Genomic DNA, 22,207 nt, shown 5'->3' on the forward strand with positions numbered 1-22,207 from the left:
GATTCTACAACCAAATTATAAGTATTAATAAGAATTTTACAAAATTACCAAATTGAAGATAAATTTAAACTGCCTTTATGTAACAACAAAAGTTAGAAAATGCAACTTTAGAAAAAATACTTTAGTTGACCTATGAGTACTCTGAAGCTTAGGGGTGCTGGTCCCCCAAAACTTACCTGTTAATAGACAACTGTTGACTGGAAACCTTATTGATAACATAAGTCAATTAACAAATATTTTGTGTGTGATATGTATTACATATTGTATTCTTACAATAAAGTAAGCCAGATAAAAGAAAATGTTATTAATGAAATCATAAGGAAAGAAAATACAGTGTTGGCACTCTACTGCACGTACTGGAAAAAATCCATGTATAAGTAAACATGGGCTGTTCAAACCTGTTGTTCAAGAGTCAACTGTAATGAAAAATATGGCATCTAACAATAAATCTAACAAGAGACATCCAAGATCCTCATGAAGAAAATTGTAAGTCTTGAATGAAAGAATTTAATTTACTTATTTCAAGTTTACTTACTTATTTATTCATTCATTCATTAATTTATTTATTTAGAGAGCACACACAAGCAGGGGAGGGGCAGAGAGAGAGAGGGAGAGAGAAAGAATCCCAAACAGGCTGTGCAGTGTAAGCACAGAGCTTGAAATGGGGCTCAAACTCATGAAATGTGAGGTCACGACCTGAGCTGAAAGTAAGAGTCAGATGCTTAACTGACTGAGCCACTCAGGTGCCCCCAGAATTTTAGAGAAATAAATAATGAAACAAAATACACTATGGTCATGAAGAGAAAGACTCAATATCAAAAAGATGCATAATTCCCTAAATTAATCTACAGACTTCTTACAAGTCCAAACAAATACCAGAAAGAATTATTAATTTGACAATTTGATTCTAAAATTTATGTGAAAAGTCAAATACTAGCCAGGAAATTGACGAAAAGGTAGGCTGGATGATTGTTCTTTCTGATATTAAACCTTATCATAGAATGATAGTAATTTGCAAATTATGCTATAGGTAGATTTAGTAAAAAAGAACACAACAAACAAGATTCCAGAAACAGACTTTTCATGCCACCTTTTCCAGCTATTTCTTTCCTTTCCTCATTCTTCTGATATGGGCCAGCAAAACTCCTTTGCTTATGTGGGTATCAGGACAAAGCTGGCACCGGTATCTTGTGGCATATGAAGAGAAGATGTCTCTTGGAACTGCCAAAGTATGGGTGCGTCCCCAGTTCACAGTGGCAGACAAGAGTGAGAAAACCAGTGTGTATGGTGTATGGTCAGCAGGCAGAGATTTTGTGTGTTCTCCTCACTTCCTAGGCTCCAAACTTAAGCTGGATCATCATCTGAGCTGAGGAAGGATTATGGAGCTTGGTTTCTTTGGATGCCAAGGCAGAGAAAGAAAACTATGCTGGCCTCAGAACGGCTTGCATTCTAGAAGAGGTGCAAGCAAAGTTTCCTGAGGGAATTAGTGCCTCTAAAATATCTGCATTACCTAAGAAAGTCCAGCTTTCCTTCTATTTCAGCAGAGTCAATACATGTCTGCAGGAGAGTGATAAGGATGTAAATCATATCGCCACTGCAATCTCATTTAAAACGTAAACATGGGTATGTGGTGTCACTAGTAGCCCTTCAGCCCTCTCTCCTGAGCTCTAAATTGGTTTTGACCTTCCATTAATTAGTTTTGCCAATATCTGCACATCTTTTCAGACTGAACTCCTTGTCACTTTGATTCTGTATTTAAAAACGTGGTGCCAACTCTTTTCAACCATTCTCACTTCTGGGACTGAAGATGAAGATCTGATCATAAGAAATGCAACTGAGCTGACCTGGGCACATGGGCAAGGACATAATGCTCTCAGACAGCCTGGCAATGGTCTTGTAACTGCAGATTACAGCAAATAGGATGCCAGGATCCACTTAGCACAAATAACCTAAGAAAGCTCTACAGAAAATGTGGTAAGAAGGGCAGATAATACCTACTGCCCATTAGGGAACAGCTAAGAATGAGAAAGTAGAAAAGAGAGAACGTTACTCTTTAATACTGTTTTCATGAGTAATTCCAGGAACTTTTAAAATGAATACTGTTAAAGATCTGTTTCTGGGAAGGTACAGGAAGGTTCTGAAACAAAGCTATCCAGACACTGACAGGAATTTTATACTTTACCCCCAGAATAAAATAAGGTGTAAGTAATTTGTATGCATGCAGACCAAGAAGCCTCCCCCCAAATGGAGAAATGCTGGACTTACGTTGGTGACATACTCGATATCCTTCCAAAGGACGCATTCCCTGGGGAAATCAGCCAAGTCTAAGAAGTGATCCACCACCACTTGGCCGATCAAGTCATGGCGAGAGAACCTGTCAAAGTCATACACAGAGAAGTGAAGCTTCCGTGCTGCAAGGTCATTGTAGGGAACCGGAAACAGAAACACCTCATCAAACACAGGGTTTAGGGTCTTCCTGTGAACTTTAGTCTGGTGCTTTGTTTTCCGATCAGGAAGCAAATAGATCTTGACGTAAGGATCTGAAGTCCCAGAGAAGTCCTTGGCGGGCAAATTGACGGCTTTGTGAATCTTCACTATGAGCTGCTCTAAATCACAGTCATATTTTAAAATGAAATTCAGTTTCCCACAGGCTTTGCTGTTACCCCTTGTCCCATCATCAGTATCCAGTGACCTCTGCTTATATAACTCCGGTTTAATTTGGCCAATTCCAGTCAACTGTTCCTGTTTTTGAAGCTGCTGGATATTGAAGTCCGGGTTTGACAGGTTGAGCTGTCTCCGGATTGAATTATGCCTTGAGTGAAGAGGAAGAGAGAAGAATAGTTACAACCTCATTAGCTACAGGTCTTCCAGAAACTTGTGCCTGGGCTGGAAGTAGTCGGTTATGCACCATTAAAAGCTCAGATCTGTGGGCCTTTTTTTTTTTTTGGCCTAAATTCAAAAGGCTCATCAATGTGAGTAAGCTGTTCCCCAAGGCCTGAGGCTCAAAACTGAGGCCTGGTATCAGGAAATAAATCTACTACCATGTGACCTTGGAGCTGTAACAGTTTAATGCGCTTTCTAAACTAATATGCCAATAAAGAAGCCTATTCGGTTGGTGGAATGTAAAGATGTGTACAAACTCCTTTACAAACAAAATTATTCACCTTTTGTATATAATGTCATCCTGAAATTGAAATAGTTAGCTACGTGTTGCCTTAGGAAGAATGCATCTGTCTCTAAATTACACAGAGTTTCCCGTCACTGGCTTATAACTTTATTAGTAAGGAAATTCCTACTGGTTCAAATCAAAGCATTTCACCACAAGACCACAGTCCTTGCTCTTGTGAGAATGTGGGTGACAGGGTGTGTCCGCTTGTGCTGGACTGTGCTGGCTCTGACAGGTGTAACCGTCAGCACCATGACAGTGCTTCTGTCATACTATGTGGGTGACTAGTGATCAGGAGGAAGGGTTTTATCTCTGCAATAAACACTAAGAGCATAAAAATTAAAGGTAAGTACAATAAATGTGTACAATAAATGTACACAGGGATTCAGAGAAGGTTGGATCCTGATATCTGCAAAGTGAATATTTGCTGACAGAACCTACTCTTCGTCCTAGAAGCTTATTGGTTTGGGTTAGTAGTTTCCCTGAAATTCTCCTTGAAACCTGACTTATCTGTGTGAGTCCTCATAAAGTGAAAGAAGCAGTCATTACATACAAGGTTGTTTTTCATGTTATTTTTGTTTGTCTTCAGCTCAGAGTTCAGAGCATTATATTGTATTTTTCTGCTGTCTCTCAGAAACCATAATTAAAGTGATCTCTCTCCACCAGTAGGTGAAAGGGAACAGCCGGGCTCTCTGAGGGATTGATAAATAGTTCGAGAGGCAGAGTAAACATCTGGGTTGGTCTTCTTTTCCTTTATTGAGACTATTTTATGAAATAGAGATGGAACATGGAATTAGTAGGCCCCCAAACATGTCTGAAATTACTCTCCCTGGTCATATAAATGTTGCTAGACTAAACATTCCTCTTCATCTTCAACCTGTACTCCTGGTCACTAGTCACCCACATGGCACAAGAGCACAATCACAGGACCATCACGTGTACCTGTCAGAGCCAGCACAGTCCATGCTAAGCAGACACAGCCGAGGCACATACATCCCCAGTGTGCAAAAACCATATGTGTGGTCTGAAAGATTCTGTTGTCAGATTTTAACTTCTAACAAAGAAATGCACAAGCTTAAGTTTTCTCTGCATCTTATGATTTTTCAAGTGGGAGGGGGCAGGCAGGGGATGCTGCTAAACACTCCAAACCAGCTGTCTGTGCTGGTATAGCTCAGCCATTCTGTTGTCCAGACATTGACCCTCTGCAGTGCTGGAACAGAGCTCCAGTCTCGCTCTACTGGGATCTCTGGGCAGAGGGACTGGAGGGAACAGCACGTGTCCAGGCCTCTGCAAAGGCCATAAGGGGGTGGTACCAGTTGTGGCCTCTGCTATTGATTTTTCCCTCCAGGCTGGATTCAAACAAGGGCCGTACTTGGGTCTGGTGTCAGTTCCCACTTACAACAAGCCATTCCGGGAACTGTCTAGTGATGCTGTTTAAATACTAAAAGTGCTTCCTCAAAGTCCGCCTTCTTTGGACGAATGTCTGCTGGGACACCAGTCCTGTGTCTACACCAGACCCAACCCTGTCACTCTGCTACCACTTCTCTCCCAATGTGGTTGTTGAGCTCACTTTCTGTGCATAACAACCTACCTTTGGGTTTGTTGAGTACTGGCTTTTGACTCATCATAGTAACATATTGTCTTAACCCTTATACATAGGACTAGGCCTGCCATGCAAATTTTAATTTTAATTTAAAATACATGGCTCTGACTGCTTAGCAGCGGCACATATTCTGTTTTACTTGTGCATCTTCCTGAACAGGAAATCTGAAGAGTAATAAGTCCCATGTGCTTGGCTCTTCCTAACCACCATGGAATGCCAGGGGGTCGAGGGAGTGGGCTGAGGGGGGCATCATGAAGAGATCTTACTTCAAAGACCAAAACAAGATCCCAACCACACAGGATGCCTCCATTCAAAATTCCAATAGAGCTGAAATTCTTTTTAAAAATCAAGCATAGATATGAACACTATTATCTACCCCAATGTTTTCCATCATGAGTTTCATTCCCGATACTTCTTCCTCCATTCAGAATCAGGCTATTAGGAAAACAGTTGAATCCAATCAGAAGGCGGTGGATTAAAGCAGACAGCGCAGATTGTAACAGGCCGTGACAGTTGTCACTCCCTGGGGCTCTCTTTCAATCCCTTTCCTTTCAGAAGAGATTCAGGGATTATTGGAGTTGAGGGGCAGAGGGGAGGGTGGGTAGATTAAGAAGCTCAGAGCAGTGGGAACCAGGGTAATTCACCCCCTCCCTGTGTAACCTCTGCACCTCTCTCAGCTGAGACATGAACTAGTAGGGCAGGGAAGCCACCCAGGGATGAGAAGAAGACAAAGGAGAAGAAATAGAAAATCAACATCCCATAACTTCATAGGCTATTTATATGGAGCTGGGATCGAAAGGCAAGTCCAAAGCAAGAGAAAGGAAAGATATGGAACAGAATATTGTGATCTGGCCCCTGTCACCCCAGGTGATGTGGTTCTAAAATGGTCAATGGAGGTGGTCCTAGACTACAGTAGACTAGGGGAACCCAGGGCAAAGGTCTGGAATTTTAATGCTACAGAGTGAGTGTGACAAGGAGGGACCTGAAGCAGACAGCCCTCTGAGTAGATCTGAGGAGTCCTGTATTTTGGTGTTCTCAGGACTTGATGTGCACAAGGAAAGGAAGATAAAGAAATGACTTCCAAAGACCGGGGGTGCAAAGGAAAGCTGAGAGAGGGGTCCTCTGTAAATAAGGTATTCTGATGCTGCCTTAGAGAAGCTGGCCACTAGGGCTGAGACCCTCAGCTCTCCCTACGTCCTACTTTCCCTCAGTGCAGGTGGAGCCCATTTTGCTGTTGTGAGCAGAAGTGAAAAACTGGATGTGTTTGTCCCAGATCTGAGGTAGAAGATTGGTGGTTGAGCCTGGAGAAAGCCTTATTTCAAAGATGATTAACAAAATCTGTAAAGCAGATTTCCCACAACAAACTCAAAAACACTTTAATGTCTGAAGGAAGCTGAGCCTTGTGCTGAGCTGCATCCAAGGGTAAGCAGACCCAGATACAAAAAAGCTTTTCCCTCTCTCCTCTCCTCAAATTTGAATTAACCGGTTCCAGGGTCCCACTTTGAATCCTCCAATAAACTCTTGGTTCCTGAACCATCACCCAAAAAGCCAACTACCTCCACTGGATTTGAAGAAAGAGGACATTACTGCAATTTACCAAAAAAGAATGCACAAAACAAACGGTCAGGTTGGGTGGAAGGCACAGACAGGCAAAGCCTAGTCACCGCCTGCAAGGAGTTGGCTAGCCAGGGTGATAAAATAGTCAAACACTAACACACAGCAGGTCAGAAGAGGATAAGAACTGACCAGATGTTAGGGAGCCATAGAGACAGACAGAGAAGCCTCTGGCTCGGGAAACTGTCATGGAGGAAATGGTAGTCTCGCTGAGCCAGCTTACTTAACTTGGCCTCATATTATCAGCCCCCAAGCCGGTAGATAGATCTCAGTAGGGAAATTAAGCAAATTTCCACCTTGGCTACCAGCTCTCAGGATTGGATCTTCAATTTTTCTGTCCCATAGCTTTCTCCTCATGTATGCCTACATCTTCCGTCTATGCTCTGTAAGAGTAGAAACTCATCATTCCCTCCATCCTTTTCACCTCCAAATGTTCTGTGCATCTACAGACAAGTTACACTCTTCTACCTGCTACATCTCAGTGACCCCATCTTAGAGGTGAAACGTAGCCTATCCCTTCCCTGATTCAGGGGCACCAGTGTTGGCAGAGATTCAAGGTTCAAGGAGAGGAAAGAGAGAAGCAAACTATAATTTCAAAAACACATGGATTTCTTTACTAGGTTTAAGTTGAGATAGGGAAGTTTGGAAACCCTGGGGACAGAATTGTTTTCCTTCTTGGAAACTCCCCAGGTGATAGAGAGGAGGAGGTTAGGTTGTCCTGAGCTGAAGGCAGAGATGGAAGAGAAAGTCTCAGAAGTAAACTCACTACAGGACAGGAGGAAATGGGGATCTTTCTTAGTACAGGATTCAGAGGTTTCCAGGGTGAGTGATATAAGAAAGATGTAGGCATCACACCTTGGCCAGTGGAGGTGCAGGGTCAAGTGCAGTTGGACATTCTGATTCATGATCTGCTTCTTCCCATACCTCCCAAGTTAAACAAATTTGAAATCTTGGTGTCATCTTCCAATGTTTTATTCCCTATTTCTAAGTTGACCCTATGTCCACCAACACCTTCTCTAAAGTACCTCACAACTCATGCCTCTTTCCACTTCTATTGCTTCCAAGAATTCAGGCCTCATCATTACAGGCTTGAATCAGCCCCTATAGCCAGTCTTTACCCTATCTCAAGCCTCTTATACACTCTTTCCAGAATGATCTTCAAGAAAACAATTTCAGCACTTCATGTGTGTAATTGGTGCTCTTCTTGCCTATTTCCCCAACTAGGCTTGCTGCTTTTGAGGTCAGGGTAATATAATATAATATAATATAATATAATATGTTTTTTATCTCTTTACTATCAGCACATGATATGGAATTTTGCACATTGAAGATGCTTAATACAAATGTCTAGAATAAATATATGAATGCCAAGGAAATAACAGTTTCCAATAATTAAATCCCAGTAGATAAAATAAACATTTACATCTAGTTTCAGAATCTCATGGGAGTTGAGAGAGGTCTAAGAAACTCCCATTTTCCAAGCTGTCCGTTTATTAAAATCTGAAGAAATATCTAAGAATCATCCAAAAAGTTGTTGTGTCTTGTTCACATCTAACTAATGTTTTCAACACACACACACACACACACACACAGCTTAATAGAACTATGCTCCTCATAGAGCAATTACAACATTTAATCTGAGCATACCACTTACTGGAATTGTGGCCAGTGATGGAACCTGAATCTAAAGTTTAATAATTGTTATCTTCTTTCAACTCTGTCAGTGTATTTCTGTGACTCTGGCTTGCCTAGATTGCAGATAAGGCCAAAGGCCTAAGTATAAGGCTCTGAAGGAAGGTAAGACTCGGGACGTAAGGCCTTCCACCAGCCTCATCCCAGAGAGAGCCTTCTTCAATGTACACTTCTGGCCTTCACCATTCTTGTTAGCGGAACATGAGAAAAGTGCCTGGATACTGATGAAGGTATTCTGTCAGTCATCCATGGAAAAAATATGCTATAGGGGCCCCTGGGTGGCTCAGCTCATTAAGCATCTGAGTTCGGCTCCCAGTTCATAAGTTCGAGCCCCCCACTGGGCTCTGTGCTGATGGCTCTGAGCCAGAGCTTTTTTCATATTCTCTTTCCCTCTCTCTCTGCCCCTCCCCGACTCAGGCTCTATCTCTCTGTTTTTCTTTCAAAACTAAACATTAAAAATAAAGAGAAAAAAGAAGAAGTCTGTTCTATGCTAGGGGCTGCACTGGGTGTTAGATACGTAGGGAGAAACAAATCGGATATAGTCTTTGAGCCAACAGAACTAGATTAGAGAAGGGGTAAAGGCAACAAGCAAATACTCATTTAGTTAGAAAGACAGTGTTGGATCCTATGAAGAAATGCAGGCCAGGCAACGTGTGAGAGAACGCAGAGTGGGAGTGCATGGAGCAAAGAGCACATGTTCAGACAGGATGGTCAGGGAGGCCCTTCTGAGGAGGTGATGCTTTAGGCGGGACCTTAAAGCTGCAAAGGAGCTGGAGGGGAAGATGAAAGGCACTCTAGGCTGAGGGAACAGTCTGTTTGTAAAGGCCTCAAGGCAGGAAAAGGCATATGGAAGGCACAGAGAGAGAGGCTGGTGTAGCTGAAATACCATGAGATTTTCCAGGTAGAGCTTCCTAGTGAGTCCATGCCCTCCGGGGCGGCGCTGCATGGCGCTGAGGTGGGCAGCTGACAGGAGCAGACTGTGGCAGTAACACCAGGCCCTAGCAGGCCTGATAAAGAGATGGCAGTGTGGTAATTGAAATTTTTTACAAAACCAAAGTGCTATATAAGAAGTTTGAGAAGACTTAATAAAACAGGTTGGAACTTTCATCTTGGGATGTGAATCAAGAAATGCATTAGATGGCTTGTAAAGGTTCCTTCTATTTTGAGGACCCAGGGATTTTTATATATTTGGAGTAGAGATCTTTAAAATGTTCTAGTATTGAAGAATTTTCTTCTGAAAAAAATCCATATTCTCAGTGTATTATACAAAAGGGATTTCATCTAAAATTGAAAAGAATTAACAGGGACTTTGGAGGGCTCTAATCGTAACTGAGCTAGCTAGAAACAGAATGCTAATGTGCTTGGCCGTGGGAAAGCAACAGGAAGTCATCCTGACCAGAAACCTTCTGAGACGAGAAAATAATGCTCATCTTTAGGGCATTCCATAGACATTGGTGGGAGCCACACATATTCACGATCAAGAGGCCAGAAAAGGGTGAGCTTTCCAACGTCAGTGCTGCAACAGAAGCTGCGCTGATGGACTACAGGAACACTCGGGATGCCCTGCACTGGGAGTCTAAGGCTTATGTCCTCTGGGTCAAGGAGATGTCCTGGGCCCTTGGGGACAAGTCACAACAGCTGCAGGAGGGAAGCAGTAAGAAAGAAAGTGATAGCAGTGAGGAAGTGAGGAGCATTATGAGAAAAAAAGGAAGAAATAAGAACATAGCAAAGCACACTGTTTAGAGCCATCTTGGCACAGTACCTTCCCCCTCCCCAAATTCAGTATCAAAAAACTTTACTTAAAAAATGTTAAAAATTTTGAGACATGAAGGAAATTTCATTCATTTCTCTCATTTTGTCAGTAAAAATGTTGTGTGTGTGTGTATGTGTGTGTGTTTATAACACAACACAATACCGAAAGAATGAGAAGAACTAAGACCATGATTAATACATACGTATTTCTTGACATAACCCATAAAATTAGGTCAGTAGTAATTTAGGTAAGAATGTTTTAAATGCAAAATGATGAAAATTATCAGAATTAGGTCAATGCAGCTGGAAAGAGTTTCATTTTCTTATGATAGATCAGATATTACTAAAGGCGATTTTGTGCATCAGAAAATATAATTACTTGATTCCCAAACTAAAATAAATCTAAATGTAAATTCATTTTATAGGAATAATTCCTTCACTTTCTTCTGCTCTTTTTCCTTCTCCCCAATTTACATAAATCAGTGGTGAAGATACAATAGTTTTTTTCCTTTCCTTTTCAAAGATTTTTTTTAAGTTTATTTATTTTTGGTGTGGGGGGGTAGAAGATAGTGAGAGAGAGAATCCCAAGCAAGCTCCACTGTCAGTACAGAGCCCGATGTAGGGCTTGAACTCACTAACTGTGAGATTATGACCTTAGCCGAAATCAAGAGTCAGATGCTCAACCAACTGAGCCACCCAGGTGCCCCTACAGTTTTTATTCTTAAATGATATACATCTCTTGATACATAGAGTACTTATATATTTTTCTAGAATAAGTACTGTGATAATTATAGTAATATGACTGCTATCGATTCGTTAGGATTATGGCAAAGTCCTCAGATCTATAATCTAACAAAAGCACAGTACTATCACCTTGTATTGATGGGATCTAGGTCAGAAAAATTAACATTCAGAGGAAAACTGAGTAGGAGACAATTTCAGCAGGTACTCCAGCTGAAAGACTCCAGTTATTGAAATACTGAAGGGATTTTATTACGAGTCTGTACCGCTGCACAAGAGCCATGATGGTATCAAACAGAGCTCCTGCTATATTTAAGTCTTATATCTAAAGAGAAATCCTAGTGGTAAAATCTGAGGAGTTCTTCTAAATCAAATGGCAAACAACCATCCATTTCTGCATAGAGGAATATTTTAGGTTTAGCTCTTTGATTCAGAATTGGAAATGATGCTAAAATAGGTTTGCGGAAAAATTAAATTATAAACTGTCATATTCCATCCCACTTAATGTGAATGAGCAGAGACTCTAGGATAAACTCGATTAACATAAAAAAGGGTAAAATCTTATTTCAGTTTCTAGAGAACAAATAAAAAAGATTTTTTAAAAATGCCCCCAAACTGTGCTCGCACTCTCCAAATAACAGCACATGCTATTCCCCTGGCTGTTGCTCAAGCAAATATTTTTATTAAAAAAGAGCTACTTCCTGTATCTCTCATCCTGAAAACTCCTACTGAAAGTGAATTTTCATATCCAGGGATTCAGAATTGTCTGTTTAACCTGAAAGGCACGTTTATGCAACGTCTGAGTCCTGGAAGAGGCCAGTCACAGGGGAATGATCATGACAAAAACAACACCAAAATCAAAATGGTGCTCCAGGTGCTGCCGAGGCAAAGCACATGATGTGCATGTTATTGCTTCATTCTTAAAAGCACCTATATGTTGGTATCATCATGATTTCTCTCTCACAGAAGAGGAAATGGAAACATATGGAGGTTAAGTAATGCGTCTGGCATGACATACATATAAGGAAAGCCAGTTCACTTGACTCCTGAGCCCTTGCTCTTTATCCCTGCACTACACGATTTCTCTACCACTTAGAGTGGAGCACCTGGCCCACAGGAAGAAAGTGACCCGAGGCCTGGGTACTCTAGGCCTTACAAAGGCTGAAGGTGGACAAAGACCTCCAGCCACTTTGTGGGCTACAAAGACAACCTGTGGTGACAGCTAGGCTAGGTCAGAGGCACGGAGCATCAATTCAATAGCACTAGGAGGACAGCGGGAAGAGTGGTTAAGAGCTCTCAGTCTCTGGTGTTGGCTGAATCAGGGTTCAAACCCTGACTGCATACAAATCGATGAGGTTTTTACTTAAACTCTTTGACTTAAGTTTCTTCTTCTGTGAAATGAAAAAGATTAGTTGTGCATCTCATGCAAAATTGTGAACTATAATAAAACAATGCATACAAAGTTCTTAGTACTGGTCACAGTTAGTCTTGGCAATGTAACTATTATTATTATGGACTAAGTAGACACTACACAGTGAGCTTAGGAGAGGTTAGGAGCCTCACTGGAGTATAGGAAGCACCACATTTTTCCCATAATCACATCCCTGATACTGAATAGACACGTGAAAGGTTACAGGATCCTTGGTTAACCAACACTGCTGCCACCAAGAGAAGGGAACGAGGTGGTCCTTGCCTTGCAGTCAGAAAGGAAAGGGGCATTACTGACCGGGCCGACGAGGTTGGCTCTGTGACTTGGCGTTGTACACGGACACCATGGGCACAGTTCTCCTGGCCCCCGGCTTGGGTCGAGAGGGGAATATCAGGGGAGGTGTGGCTGATCTTCATGGAGGAGTCAGGGCAGGGAGTGGGAGGGTCTAGGAAGCCCTCACTGTTCTCCTGCTCATTGGTCTCTGTGTCCGTGTAGTTAAGAGGTTCCCGATTGTTGTCTTTGCTACCAGAGAGCAGGCCTCGTTCTCGCCACGGAACCCAGCAGAGTTTCCAAGACACGAAGAGAGACACACCAAAAAGCGCGAGGCCACAGGCAGTGACCACAAGGGTCAGCAGGCTCACTGAGATATCTGCAAAGAAGCAAAGATCAGAGGTCAGTGTGATTGCTCGTCCTGTGCCCATCCCCTGCACAGTGCAGGCAGAATGACCCTTCCATCCGTTCATCCCTCAGGAGCTGGCTGCAGGAGACAGGCCAGGGATGCTGCTGGGTCACCTGACTCTGGCACAGGGACGGTGAGACTCAGACACAGCAGAGAAAAGGACGTGCAGGCCATGATTCAAAACCATTCACAGTCTGCTCTAGCAAGAGACAGGGTATATTCAGGGGGGACTAGGAATGCCCTCCAAGTCAACTATACCACAGCAATACAAATCAGTAAGGTTTGGGAGCAGGGCAGTTTCAACTGTCCTCAGAACTTACTCGATCATTTCAGAGAGCTGTATAATAAAATTTGAGAGTTATTTAAGTAACAACTTTCTAAAACAAGAGAAACTAGAGGGCTTTCTTTCTATTTCTGACATTGAATTTTAAGGGTTCTCAGCAAAATGAAGCTCAAGTCCTCTGAAGCCTCAAGAATACCCCCCACTCAGTGGCCAGGTACCTAGGACCCAAGTGCTGACATTGTAGTTTGGGTTTTCCCAGTAGCAGACCCTGAGACAAGTATTCAAGGGTAGGCGGCTTATTTAGAAGGTGAAGAAAACACAGGTAGGGGGAGTAGGGAAGTGATCCAGGGAAGGCAGCCAGCAAAGGGGGCTTTACCAAGCCAGTTACCCAAGGGGCAAGGGACTGGGCTATTTATAACATCAGCTTCTTTCAGTCATGGATTGGAAGGCAGCTCTCAAGGGGCATTTCCGACCTGCAGCACGAGTGGCAAAGTAAGTTTCAGCAGCCAGAAAAGTCCCACATTCAAATAAATGCAGGGGCTGGCCTTTGGGGGTCAGCAGGCATGTGCTGAAGTGGGGATAGTGAGTGGATATGGCAAGGCAACCACAGCATCTGCTGCCCTGACCGTATGGCTTCAGCGAGGGTCCATGGCAGTGCAGTGGCTGTGCCCCTAGTCCCCAGAACAACCAACCCCCTCCAGGCTTCCACCCCACGCTACAATAAACCCAGAAAGGCTAAGGCATCCACCTGAACTCATTCCTGGCACTGTGGTGGCTGTAAGCCCTACTTTAAAGGACACTCCCACCTGTCCTTACTGCACTCCAGGACACTCAGGAGCTCCAAGGATTCTCCCAGGTTTTGCCTCTACTGTCCATCATTAATATTTGCATTGCTTCAGCCAAAGGTTTCCGAATGTCCATCACATGCCAGTACTGTGCTACGTTTTAGAGAGAATACAACGGGGAACATGAAAGACCTTCCATACCTTCTTCATAGACTCATATTCTCATGAAGGAGAAAATTAGGAATAAGTTAATTTTTACAATATCAATTATCCACAGCATGCCAACAATCCATGACATGAAGGGACTGGTATTTCTGCTGAGGCATGCATGAGCCCTACGGCAGGTCACTTACCTACTGAGCCACGCTGACTACCCACCATCCGTGTGCTTTTCAACATGACTCTGAAGGTACTTGATCATTCTTATGAAACGATAAAGCAGTTTCCTCATGAAAAATTGCTCTTGAGAGAATGCCAGCTGACAGCGCTGGTGATGGATCTAATGTATCTCCTCTATGCCTCCTCATCAATCTCTGCCTTTTCAGTGAAATAATATCCTGTCTCTGCTCAACAACATTGGGGCTCCAGTTTCACATGGGTAAGTGAGCTCAAATTTGCCAACTTTTTCTCCTCAAGTCCCACTGAAAGGGGATTAGCAAACTACACAACAATGGAAAACAAGGATGGGTTCCATCCTTCTATCAGTGAACCAGTAACATTGAGGAGTTCCTGGAATTGTTTTAAAGAAAAAGTCAATTAGTACTGAACATTTAACACAAGCAAATAAAAGGACACTAAGGAAATTATTAAAATTAAAATTCTCAGGTGCAGAGAAACAAGGGCAAGGATGAGGACAGGGAGTAGGGACAGTGGGGGCAGAGTAAGGGGCACCAGAAATCACACCTCATGGAGGCCCATCATGAGGCAGGAAGAGAGCATGGTCTGCCCACAGCCTCCACTGGGTTCCATCAGCTCACTCGGAAGTGTGGGAAATGCATCTGTGCAAACTTCTAGAATAGGTGGTAGTGCCTGGGACACAGAAAGGAGGAGACCCTATCCCCATTAATCAGGCTGCCACAGCAAACATCAACTCCCACCTTGTCCAATAAAATCCAACAACAAAACAGGCTCCAAACCACAGTGAAATCCCTTAATACATTCTGTAATCCAAACAGAGGCAAAACTCCCATGTCCTATTAATCACTGTGGCACTGTCCCAACAGAGATATTGCTAGAAGACACCAGCAAAGGCTGCGGTTGGGGCACACTGGAAGCAGCAGGGTTTAGGAGTGTAATGTGATAATTATATTATTATTCACCAAGTATTTGCTCTCCCGCACCACAGCGCCCCCATGCCAAGGGAGGAGCCTAAATCCCAATCCCCTGATGTTGGTTTTGTCCATATGGCTTGCTCTAGTCAATAAAATCTGAGTAGATATGGGCCATGCCAACTCTGACCAGAAGACTCTTGGCCCCCACCTTCTGCCATGAGAGGAAAACTTAAATAAAGCCCAGTCTTCCAACTTAGGTGCTATCATGGTAAGACCCATGGCACAGGCGTGAAGTTCAGAATGAGAACTGAGCTTAAACCTTATCCACAGACTGGGGCAGAGCTATAGCTGATCCACAACCCCATGTGCAAACCCTAAACAGTTGATGTTTTAAGTTACTAACATTTTGAAGGGGTTGGTTACCATGGCAAAAACAGTTGACTCATACACATAACCATATAATTTATTGTCCTAAGCTGGGACACCTTTAAGAGAGAGAAGGGGTGATATTAATAATCACTTGGGACAAGAGACTTCACCCAGTACCCAGGGCAAACCAGGGAATATGGTCACTCTGGTCTTAAGTTCTGAACTCATCACCTTGGTACAGCATAACCTCTCAGGGCATAGACAACATGCTACATAAATGAAATCAAAGTCTGTGCCCACTTTTGCTAGTAACCACAGGATCCTGACCCAACTCCAGAATGGCCCCATCTTGTTAGTTGACTCCCAGCTCATGCATCCAAAAAACAGCTTGCTCACCAGTCCAGTCACAAGGGATCCATGAGAGCAGGAATCCTGCCCATCTCAGCATTGAATGCCAAGCAACTAAAAGAACACTTGGCACATTGTAGGCATTCAGTAAATGCCTGATGATGCCCACCTGAAGAGCCCTATAGCCACCTGCTACATTTACCAGGAATTATGGTTGTGGCCTGCAAACTCTAGGAGGTGCTAGTCACATTCATAATCATTATAGATTTTTGTGCATATAGGTATTAAAGAGAATTTCTGGCAAATAGCAGAATTGATTTCTTCTTATTCACACAAAGGTGCCATGTGGGCTAGCAATGGGCCAGGGAATGCCTTCTAGGAGAAACCAACGGTGACCTATACAGACACGCCAACCACTAAGCACAATCATCTGTGCTTCTGTTTTTTGGTTTTTTTTTTTTTGAAATTTTTTTTATTTTATTTTACTTTATAGAGTTTCATATTTTTTTAACATATGCAGTTCTTTTCCATCATTTACAATACAGTAGTTACAATGACACTCCAAACAGACAAGCAAAGTAAAAAATCAAAACACCAACTTCTGTTTCATGTAATTAGACTTATACAGAAATTAGAAGGTTAAGTAACAACTAGTTAATCACCTAATTTCACAGCTGTCTGAAGTGGCAATCGTTATATAGCCGCTTATCTATGATACATTCAAGATAAATAATACAATATATTACTTGGTCATAAGCTACAACACAGCCTGCTTAATACCTTTCCTTAAATTCCACCTCTATATTACAATATGCCTGAGGTCCATGCAAAAAAGTAGCTACCTTTTATGTAGGAAATGGATGATTAAGTCTTTGGTGTTGTAAAAGCAACTTCATTTAAACATAACCACCTTAATTCAGGGCACCCTCTGGACACTTCTCTCTCTCTCTTTTCAGAAAGAAGTATTAGAAAACTGCTGTTGAATCACTATGACCATAGATACTCTAGATACTACCCACCTCAGACCCATGACCTTACGAAAGGGAGAAGGAGAATCAGCTTAGAATCACACAACAGCCTTGCTTAGAAGAGATTTCTTAAGTTAGGTGGTAGGTACATGGCCATTTGTTTTATGATTGATCCTGAAACCATATGTATTCACTATATATACTCTTTGGCATTTATGGCACATTTCATAACAAAAACTGAAAAAATAGTAACATCAAAAAATAATTATCCTAAAGATAATTTTTCTAAAAACTGGGAAAGTATAATTAGTCCTTCTGTCCAAGAGCCAAGAGAATAACCAGATGGTGATTCAGGGATGAAAGGAGGCAAATGGCAACCCAGTTCTGATCCAGATCCCTGGAGGTGCTGCTGCTTGGGGGTGACTGTGCGCAAAACTGTATCCAGACCTGCCATAGAGTACATTCTTCTGGGAAGATGTGGCCTAGAAGACCCTGCAGTGAAGGCTGACCGTCAGAACTCTCCTCTACCTGCTATTAGATGCAGCCATTGAACATGACGTAGTACAGCAATATGCTTCATCTTGCAGACATGGACACTAGATACCATGACATCCTTACCCCAGCTGTTCCCCTAGAATTCTAAGGGATCCATGCAAGCCTGAAGACTTGTTTTGGAATGGCAAATATTATTGTCCAATGAATGAAAGGCTTGAGTGTCCGTATACTACATACAGGCAGATGAACAGCAGTTGTCCCCCTAAACTGTGAAGGGCCAGGAAGAACACAAACTGACAACCAAAGAAAAATCATGGGACAAATCAGCAGCTCAAAAGAGATTAACCAAGCTGAGCCATCAGAATAAATTGGTCCTTGACATTAAATAAATTAATGCAAGAAGCAAATTAATTTCTATGCTCAGTGAGATTTACAAAATAGTGATGATTCGTTTGTTTTCAGTATTCCGTATAAAATAGTGATGAAAACTAAGAGGTGTGGCTAAAGTAGTGATCAGAACCAGACAGGCTTGAGATCCCAGCTGACCTGAGAAAAGGAGATTGTAGTCCTACAATTCTATAGCCAACCAGACCATCACAGGAGGGAAAGAGGCATTTTCAAAAAGACGATGACTCAGAAAATACACCATTTACATACCTTCACCTGCATAAAACCTAAGGAAATTCTCCAAACAAACAAATAAAAATGTATGTCAGAACAGAGAACTCAAGAAAGAAAGGACATATTATATAAGGTATATACTTATATACTATGTATTATAAGAATTAGTGATAAACAAAACAGCATAAAATGCATTAAGTCTATATAATTACTATTTATGGGGTTATGAAGTTTAATGTAATGGTTAAGAAAAAAACACTTAAAAGAACAAAGCAATGATGCTATACACACCCTCAAATTTCAACAGTTCAATCAAAACACGGGAAGCAAAAAAAGGAAGGAAGTAAACACAGATTAAATGTTCTATATTGTTGGCATGTGAAGACTATAGATACCTCAACTTGATGTAGATAAAGAAATACAGGTGTGTGTATATATATATATATATATATATATATATATATATATATAATATTTAAGGGGATTCAGATTCATAATCATACATCTGAATATTTATATTAATATCCTCTCCTTACTGAGACTCCCATTACGTGATAAACAGTAAATAAAAAATAAAAAACCTACAGTCATAAAGAATATAGCACAAAACAATCAACAAACTAAAAACTTTTTCTCAAAGACTATATGTGGATAACGATGTGATAGAGGATGCAGGAGGCAATACACACCTAACGGGTAGGCAACCTGACCTACTTAACTCAGCCTCAGGACACAGATTTCCAGCATGGTGCCAGCTGAGACTGAGATACGCAACAAAAACATGAGCCTGGGTTAAAAATCTTCACCAAAATATTGTCCAGTCTGTCTAGGGAGAAACCAAGGCAACTAGTGTGAGAATTAGTGCCCAAGAGCAAAATCCTCCATGTTCTTACAAAAAATGTAACCCCTTATATTCCCGTAAAGTAAATTTTGCATGTTAAAATATCACTCATCGATACAGAGCTTCATAGTAAGCTTTTCTACTGCCTCATTATCATATTATCATACATTATTATATGACTGAGCTGCAAACAATCACCAGTCATGTAAGGACATCTTACAGCAACCAGATCAATGCATGAAAGCAAAAAACAAAACAAAACAAAACAAAACAAAAGAAGCGAAAGGTTCCCAGAGAAAACTGATAAGTCAGTGAGGAAACAAGAATTTTTCATTTTCATTCACAGGACATTTCCAGAAGGTATTTGATCCATTAAACAAGAGTAGATGCCTAGTAAATTGAATGAAGAATAAGACAATGTTCTTAGAAATAAAATAACATGATTGCTGAAACAAATAAAACATTTAACAGCGGCCAGAGATTTTCTGATTCAGTAGGTCCGCCTAACAAGTTCCAAGTGCTGCTGCTGTTGCTGGTCTGCGAAACCCTCAGAAACCTACTTGGCCTGTTGTTGAACTGCAATGAATTAACCAACTAATGCGTATGAAGTGCAGAAAGGGATGAAGAGGAGACACACCTCCTCCTATTCCCAGGAAGCTTAGATTATGGCTAGAGAGACAAACTGCACACTACATATTCAGGAACCATAAGCAACAAAGCAGAGAATCTGATACCTATGGAAATTCTGAGAGTAGAGGCTAAGTAGACGATTGACCACTCAGACAGTCTGGAGAAAATTTAGAGATATATCTATCAGGGAGCTGTTGCCCGTGGGATCACCCTTGCCTAACTAGTGATGGGAACTAAGCAAGAATATTTTTGATTTTTGTCTCCTGGATGGATAATTCTTATAATTCTTAAGGCTTCTGAGGAAACTGAAGATGAACAAGAAATAGCTGCTTGTCCGTGTGGCCAACTCAAAAGCTGATTCTTGCATTTATTTTCCCTTATTTCCTACCTCATCCTTCTGTTTCTCATACCTTCTCTCTGGGATCACATTCCCAATAAGCTACCTGTACACAATCCTTTTTCTCAGTGTGATACTGCGATTTATCACAAAAATATATTTATTGGAAAAAATTTAATAGAGGGTAAAGTCAAGGAATATCTACCTGAATGTGGACCAAGCAAAGACACAAGAGATATAAGATATAGGGTATGCATCCAGGAGGTCTAATATCTATGTTTCCTGGAAAGCGAAGACAGACAAAATGAAGGTAAAAATCACCAAAGAAATAAAATTTTAATTCCCTAAAATTGAAGGACAAATTATAGAAGTCCACTGAGCACCTACAATGAAATAACCCTATTTATACACATCATTGTGAAATTCTAAAACATAAAAATTAGAGGAAAATTACAAAAGCTTGAGAGACAAATAATATGAACATAAATAAATTTAGAAACACATTGGTATGGAGTTCTCACACAAAACATTAGATAATGGACTAATGCCTATAAACTTCTGAGGAAATCTTATGCTCAGGTTAGATTTCTATACCCAATAATACTATCAATGCAGTATGAGGGCCAAAAATGTCAGCAAGATTACCTTCCAGGCATCTATCATAGGAAGTTACTGGAGGCTGACTATATGGGATTACACCAGGAGAGAAGACCAGTCTTTGGAAAAGTTGCACTCCACTCAGAAGACCAGTAAGGTCCCTGTGTGAGGGGTGAGTGGCGGGCCTACAGAGGAGCCAGTCCACCCTGGAGCAGGAAGCCTGGGCTCTAGGAAGGAGGTCTCCTCAGACAAAGAAGACTTAAAAACAAATACATGACATCATGTAGTGTTTAGTTTTTAATGACATCACCATTTGTCTTCAAATAGTGTAAAAGAGAGAGAGAGAACAATTAGTACTTCCTGCAGGAAAATTGGGAAAAGGAAAAATAGTCACAATATGCCTTTTGGTTCTATACTAAGTAATATTTTATATTCATAATAACATAAACACCGTTTGTTGATTTTCAATGCTCAGAATCAAGCAATAAAGTATGGAAGACATAAGTACAGTTGTAGAACTGAATGTAAATTCAGGTTGGACAATTTAAACTTAATAGAAAAGATGTCAGAAATTAAGATATAGAAAGAGAAAAGAAGCCAACAGCAAGACTGAAGGTTGCCTTCCGAAATGAGGTAAACAAGACATAAGGTCTAAAATGGATAGACAATCTGTATATATTGATATTTTCATGCTAACAGCATTGATTTTCACATTAGAAGCCATGCAGAGATACAGCAAGCCATTTCTATTAGGTTGAAATTAGAAGGGCCTCACTTATTTAAAAAAAAAGTTTTAATGTTTATTTTTGACAGAGAAGGAGAGAGAGAGCGTGTGCACATGTGTGAGCAGGGGAGGGGCAGAGAGAGAGGGAGACACAGAATCCAAAGCAGGCTCCAGGCTCTGAGCTGTCAGCACAGAGCCTGATGCCAGGCTCAAACCCACGAACTATGAGATCATGACGTGAGCTGAAGTCAGACACTCAACCGACTGAGCCACCTGGACACCCCAGGGACTTCCACTTCTACATTAATGTTTTACAATGAACAAATTTTATTGAGAAGAAAAAAAAATTTTAAGCTACTATAGTATATAAAGTATATATGCCTTAGTACATTCTAGTAAACTTGGGTCTGTAATCCCAAAGCACTTATGAAAACAGTCTTTATTTAATCCTGTTCCTTGGTTTATAAGGAACAAATGAATGAAAATCATGATAATCTTTATAATAATGATCATCTCAGTTTCTTAGCACAGTATTCCTTCTATGTCAAACCTATAAAAGACATCCATCCTGTCTACTCATCTTTGTTCGGATTTCTAGATTCATGAAAATAATATCAGGGTAACTGACATAGGTTATCAACTTTTTACTTTGCTAATACTGATGTTAAAAGGTAACTCATTTATTATCATGGTCACTCCATACAAGGAGAGAAAGAGAGATAGAAAGAATAAAGAAGAGAGAGAAAGGAAGAAGGAATGAAAAAAAAGAAAAAAAAAGAAAGAGGAAGCAACACAGAGAGAGAGACAGAGGGAGGGAGAGAGAGAAGAAGAGAGAGAGGAAGAGAGAGGGGAGAAGGAGAGAGAGAGAGAGACACAGAGAGAGAAAAAAAGAAATTTTAACACCCCATACAAATGAAATTCCCTTAAAATACTATATTGAACTTTATGAATAAAACTCCACTCTTCTTATTTTGCCAGTTTGCTTCAGATCTGTGAGAGCCTTGTAAAGGATACACAAGACACCAGAAATTGAGAGCCACCTAGTCTCTCACATATCAGTCTGGCCCTATCACTACTTCTTATAATAGCTCAGGGCAAAACTAGGAAAGGGATGACATTTCTGATACCCACCCCAGCCTTCCTATCCCGAGCTCTGCTCTTTCAACTGTCCTCCCACCCTCACGTGGTCCCAGAGGACTGGAATTTTCAAAGAGATTACTTTGGAACCTAAAGATTCAGTGTCTATGTCTAGTCCTCTCACT

The 22,207-nt window shown here is 41.2% G+C and overlaps 1 protein-coding gene across 3 annotated transcripts in view; it reads right to left on the reverse strand.

Moving 5' to 3' along the window:
- SYT9 (synaptotagmin 9) overlaps positions 1 to 22,207 on the reverse strand; it is a 188,041-nt gene that overhangs the window by 117,914 nt on the left and 47,920 nt on the right. For all 3 annotated transcript variants that reach the window (XM_029915010.1, XM_029915009.1, XM_029915011.1), the window contains exons 2-3: positions 12,295 to 12,646; positions 2,266 to 2,812 (exon numbers count right to left, since the gene is read on the reverse strand). In XM_029915010.1, the coding sequence (XP_029770870.1) occupies positions 2,266 to 2,812; positions 12,295 to 12,646 (899 nt within the window). The remainder of the gene's footprint in view (positions 1 to 2,265; positions 2,813 to 12,294; positions 12,647 to 22,207) is intronic.

This window comes from Suricata suricatta, chromosome 11 (assembly GCF_006229205.1).
Source record: "Suricata suricatta isolate VVHF042 chromosome 11, meerkat_22Aug2017_6uvM2_HiC, whole genome shotgun sequence".
Lineage (NCBI taxonomy): Eukaryota > Metazoa > Chordata > Mammalia > Carnivora > Herpestidae > Suricata > Suricata suricatta.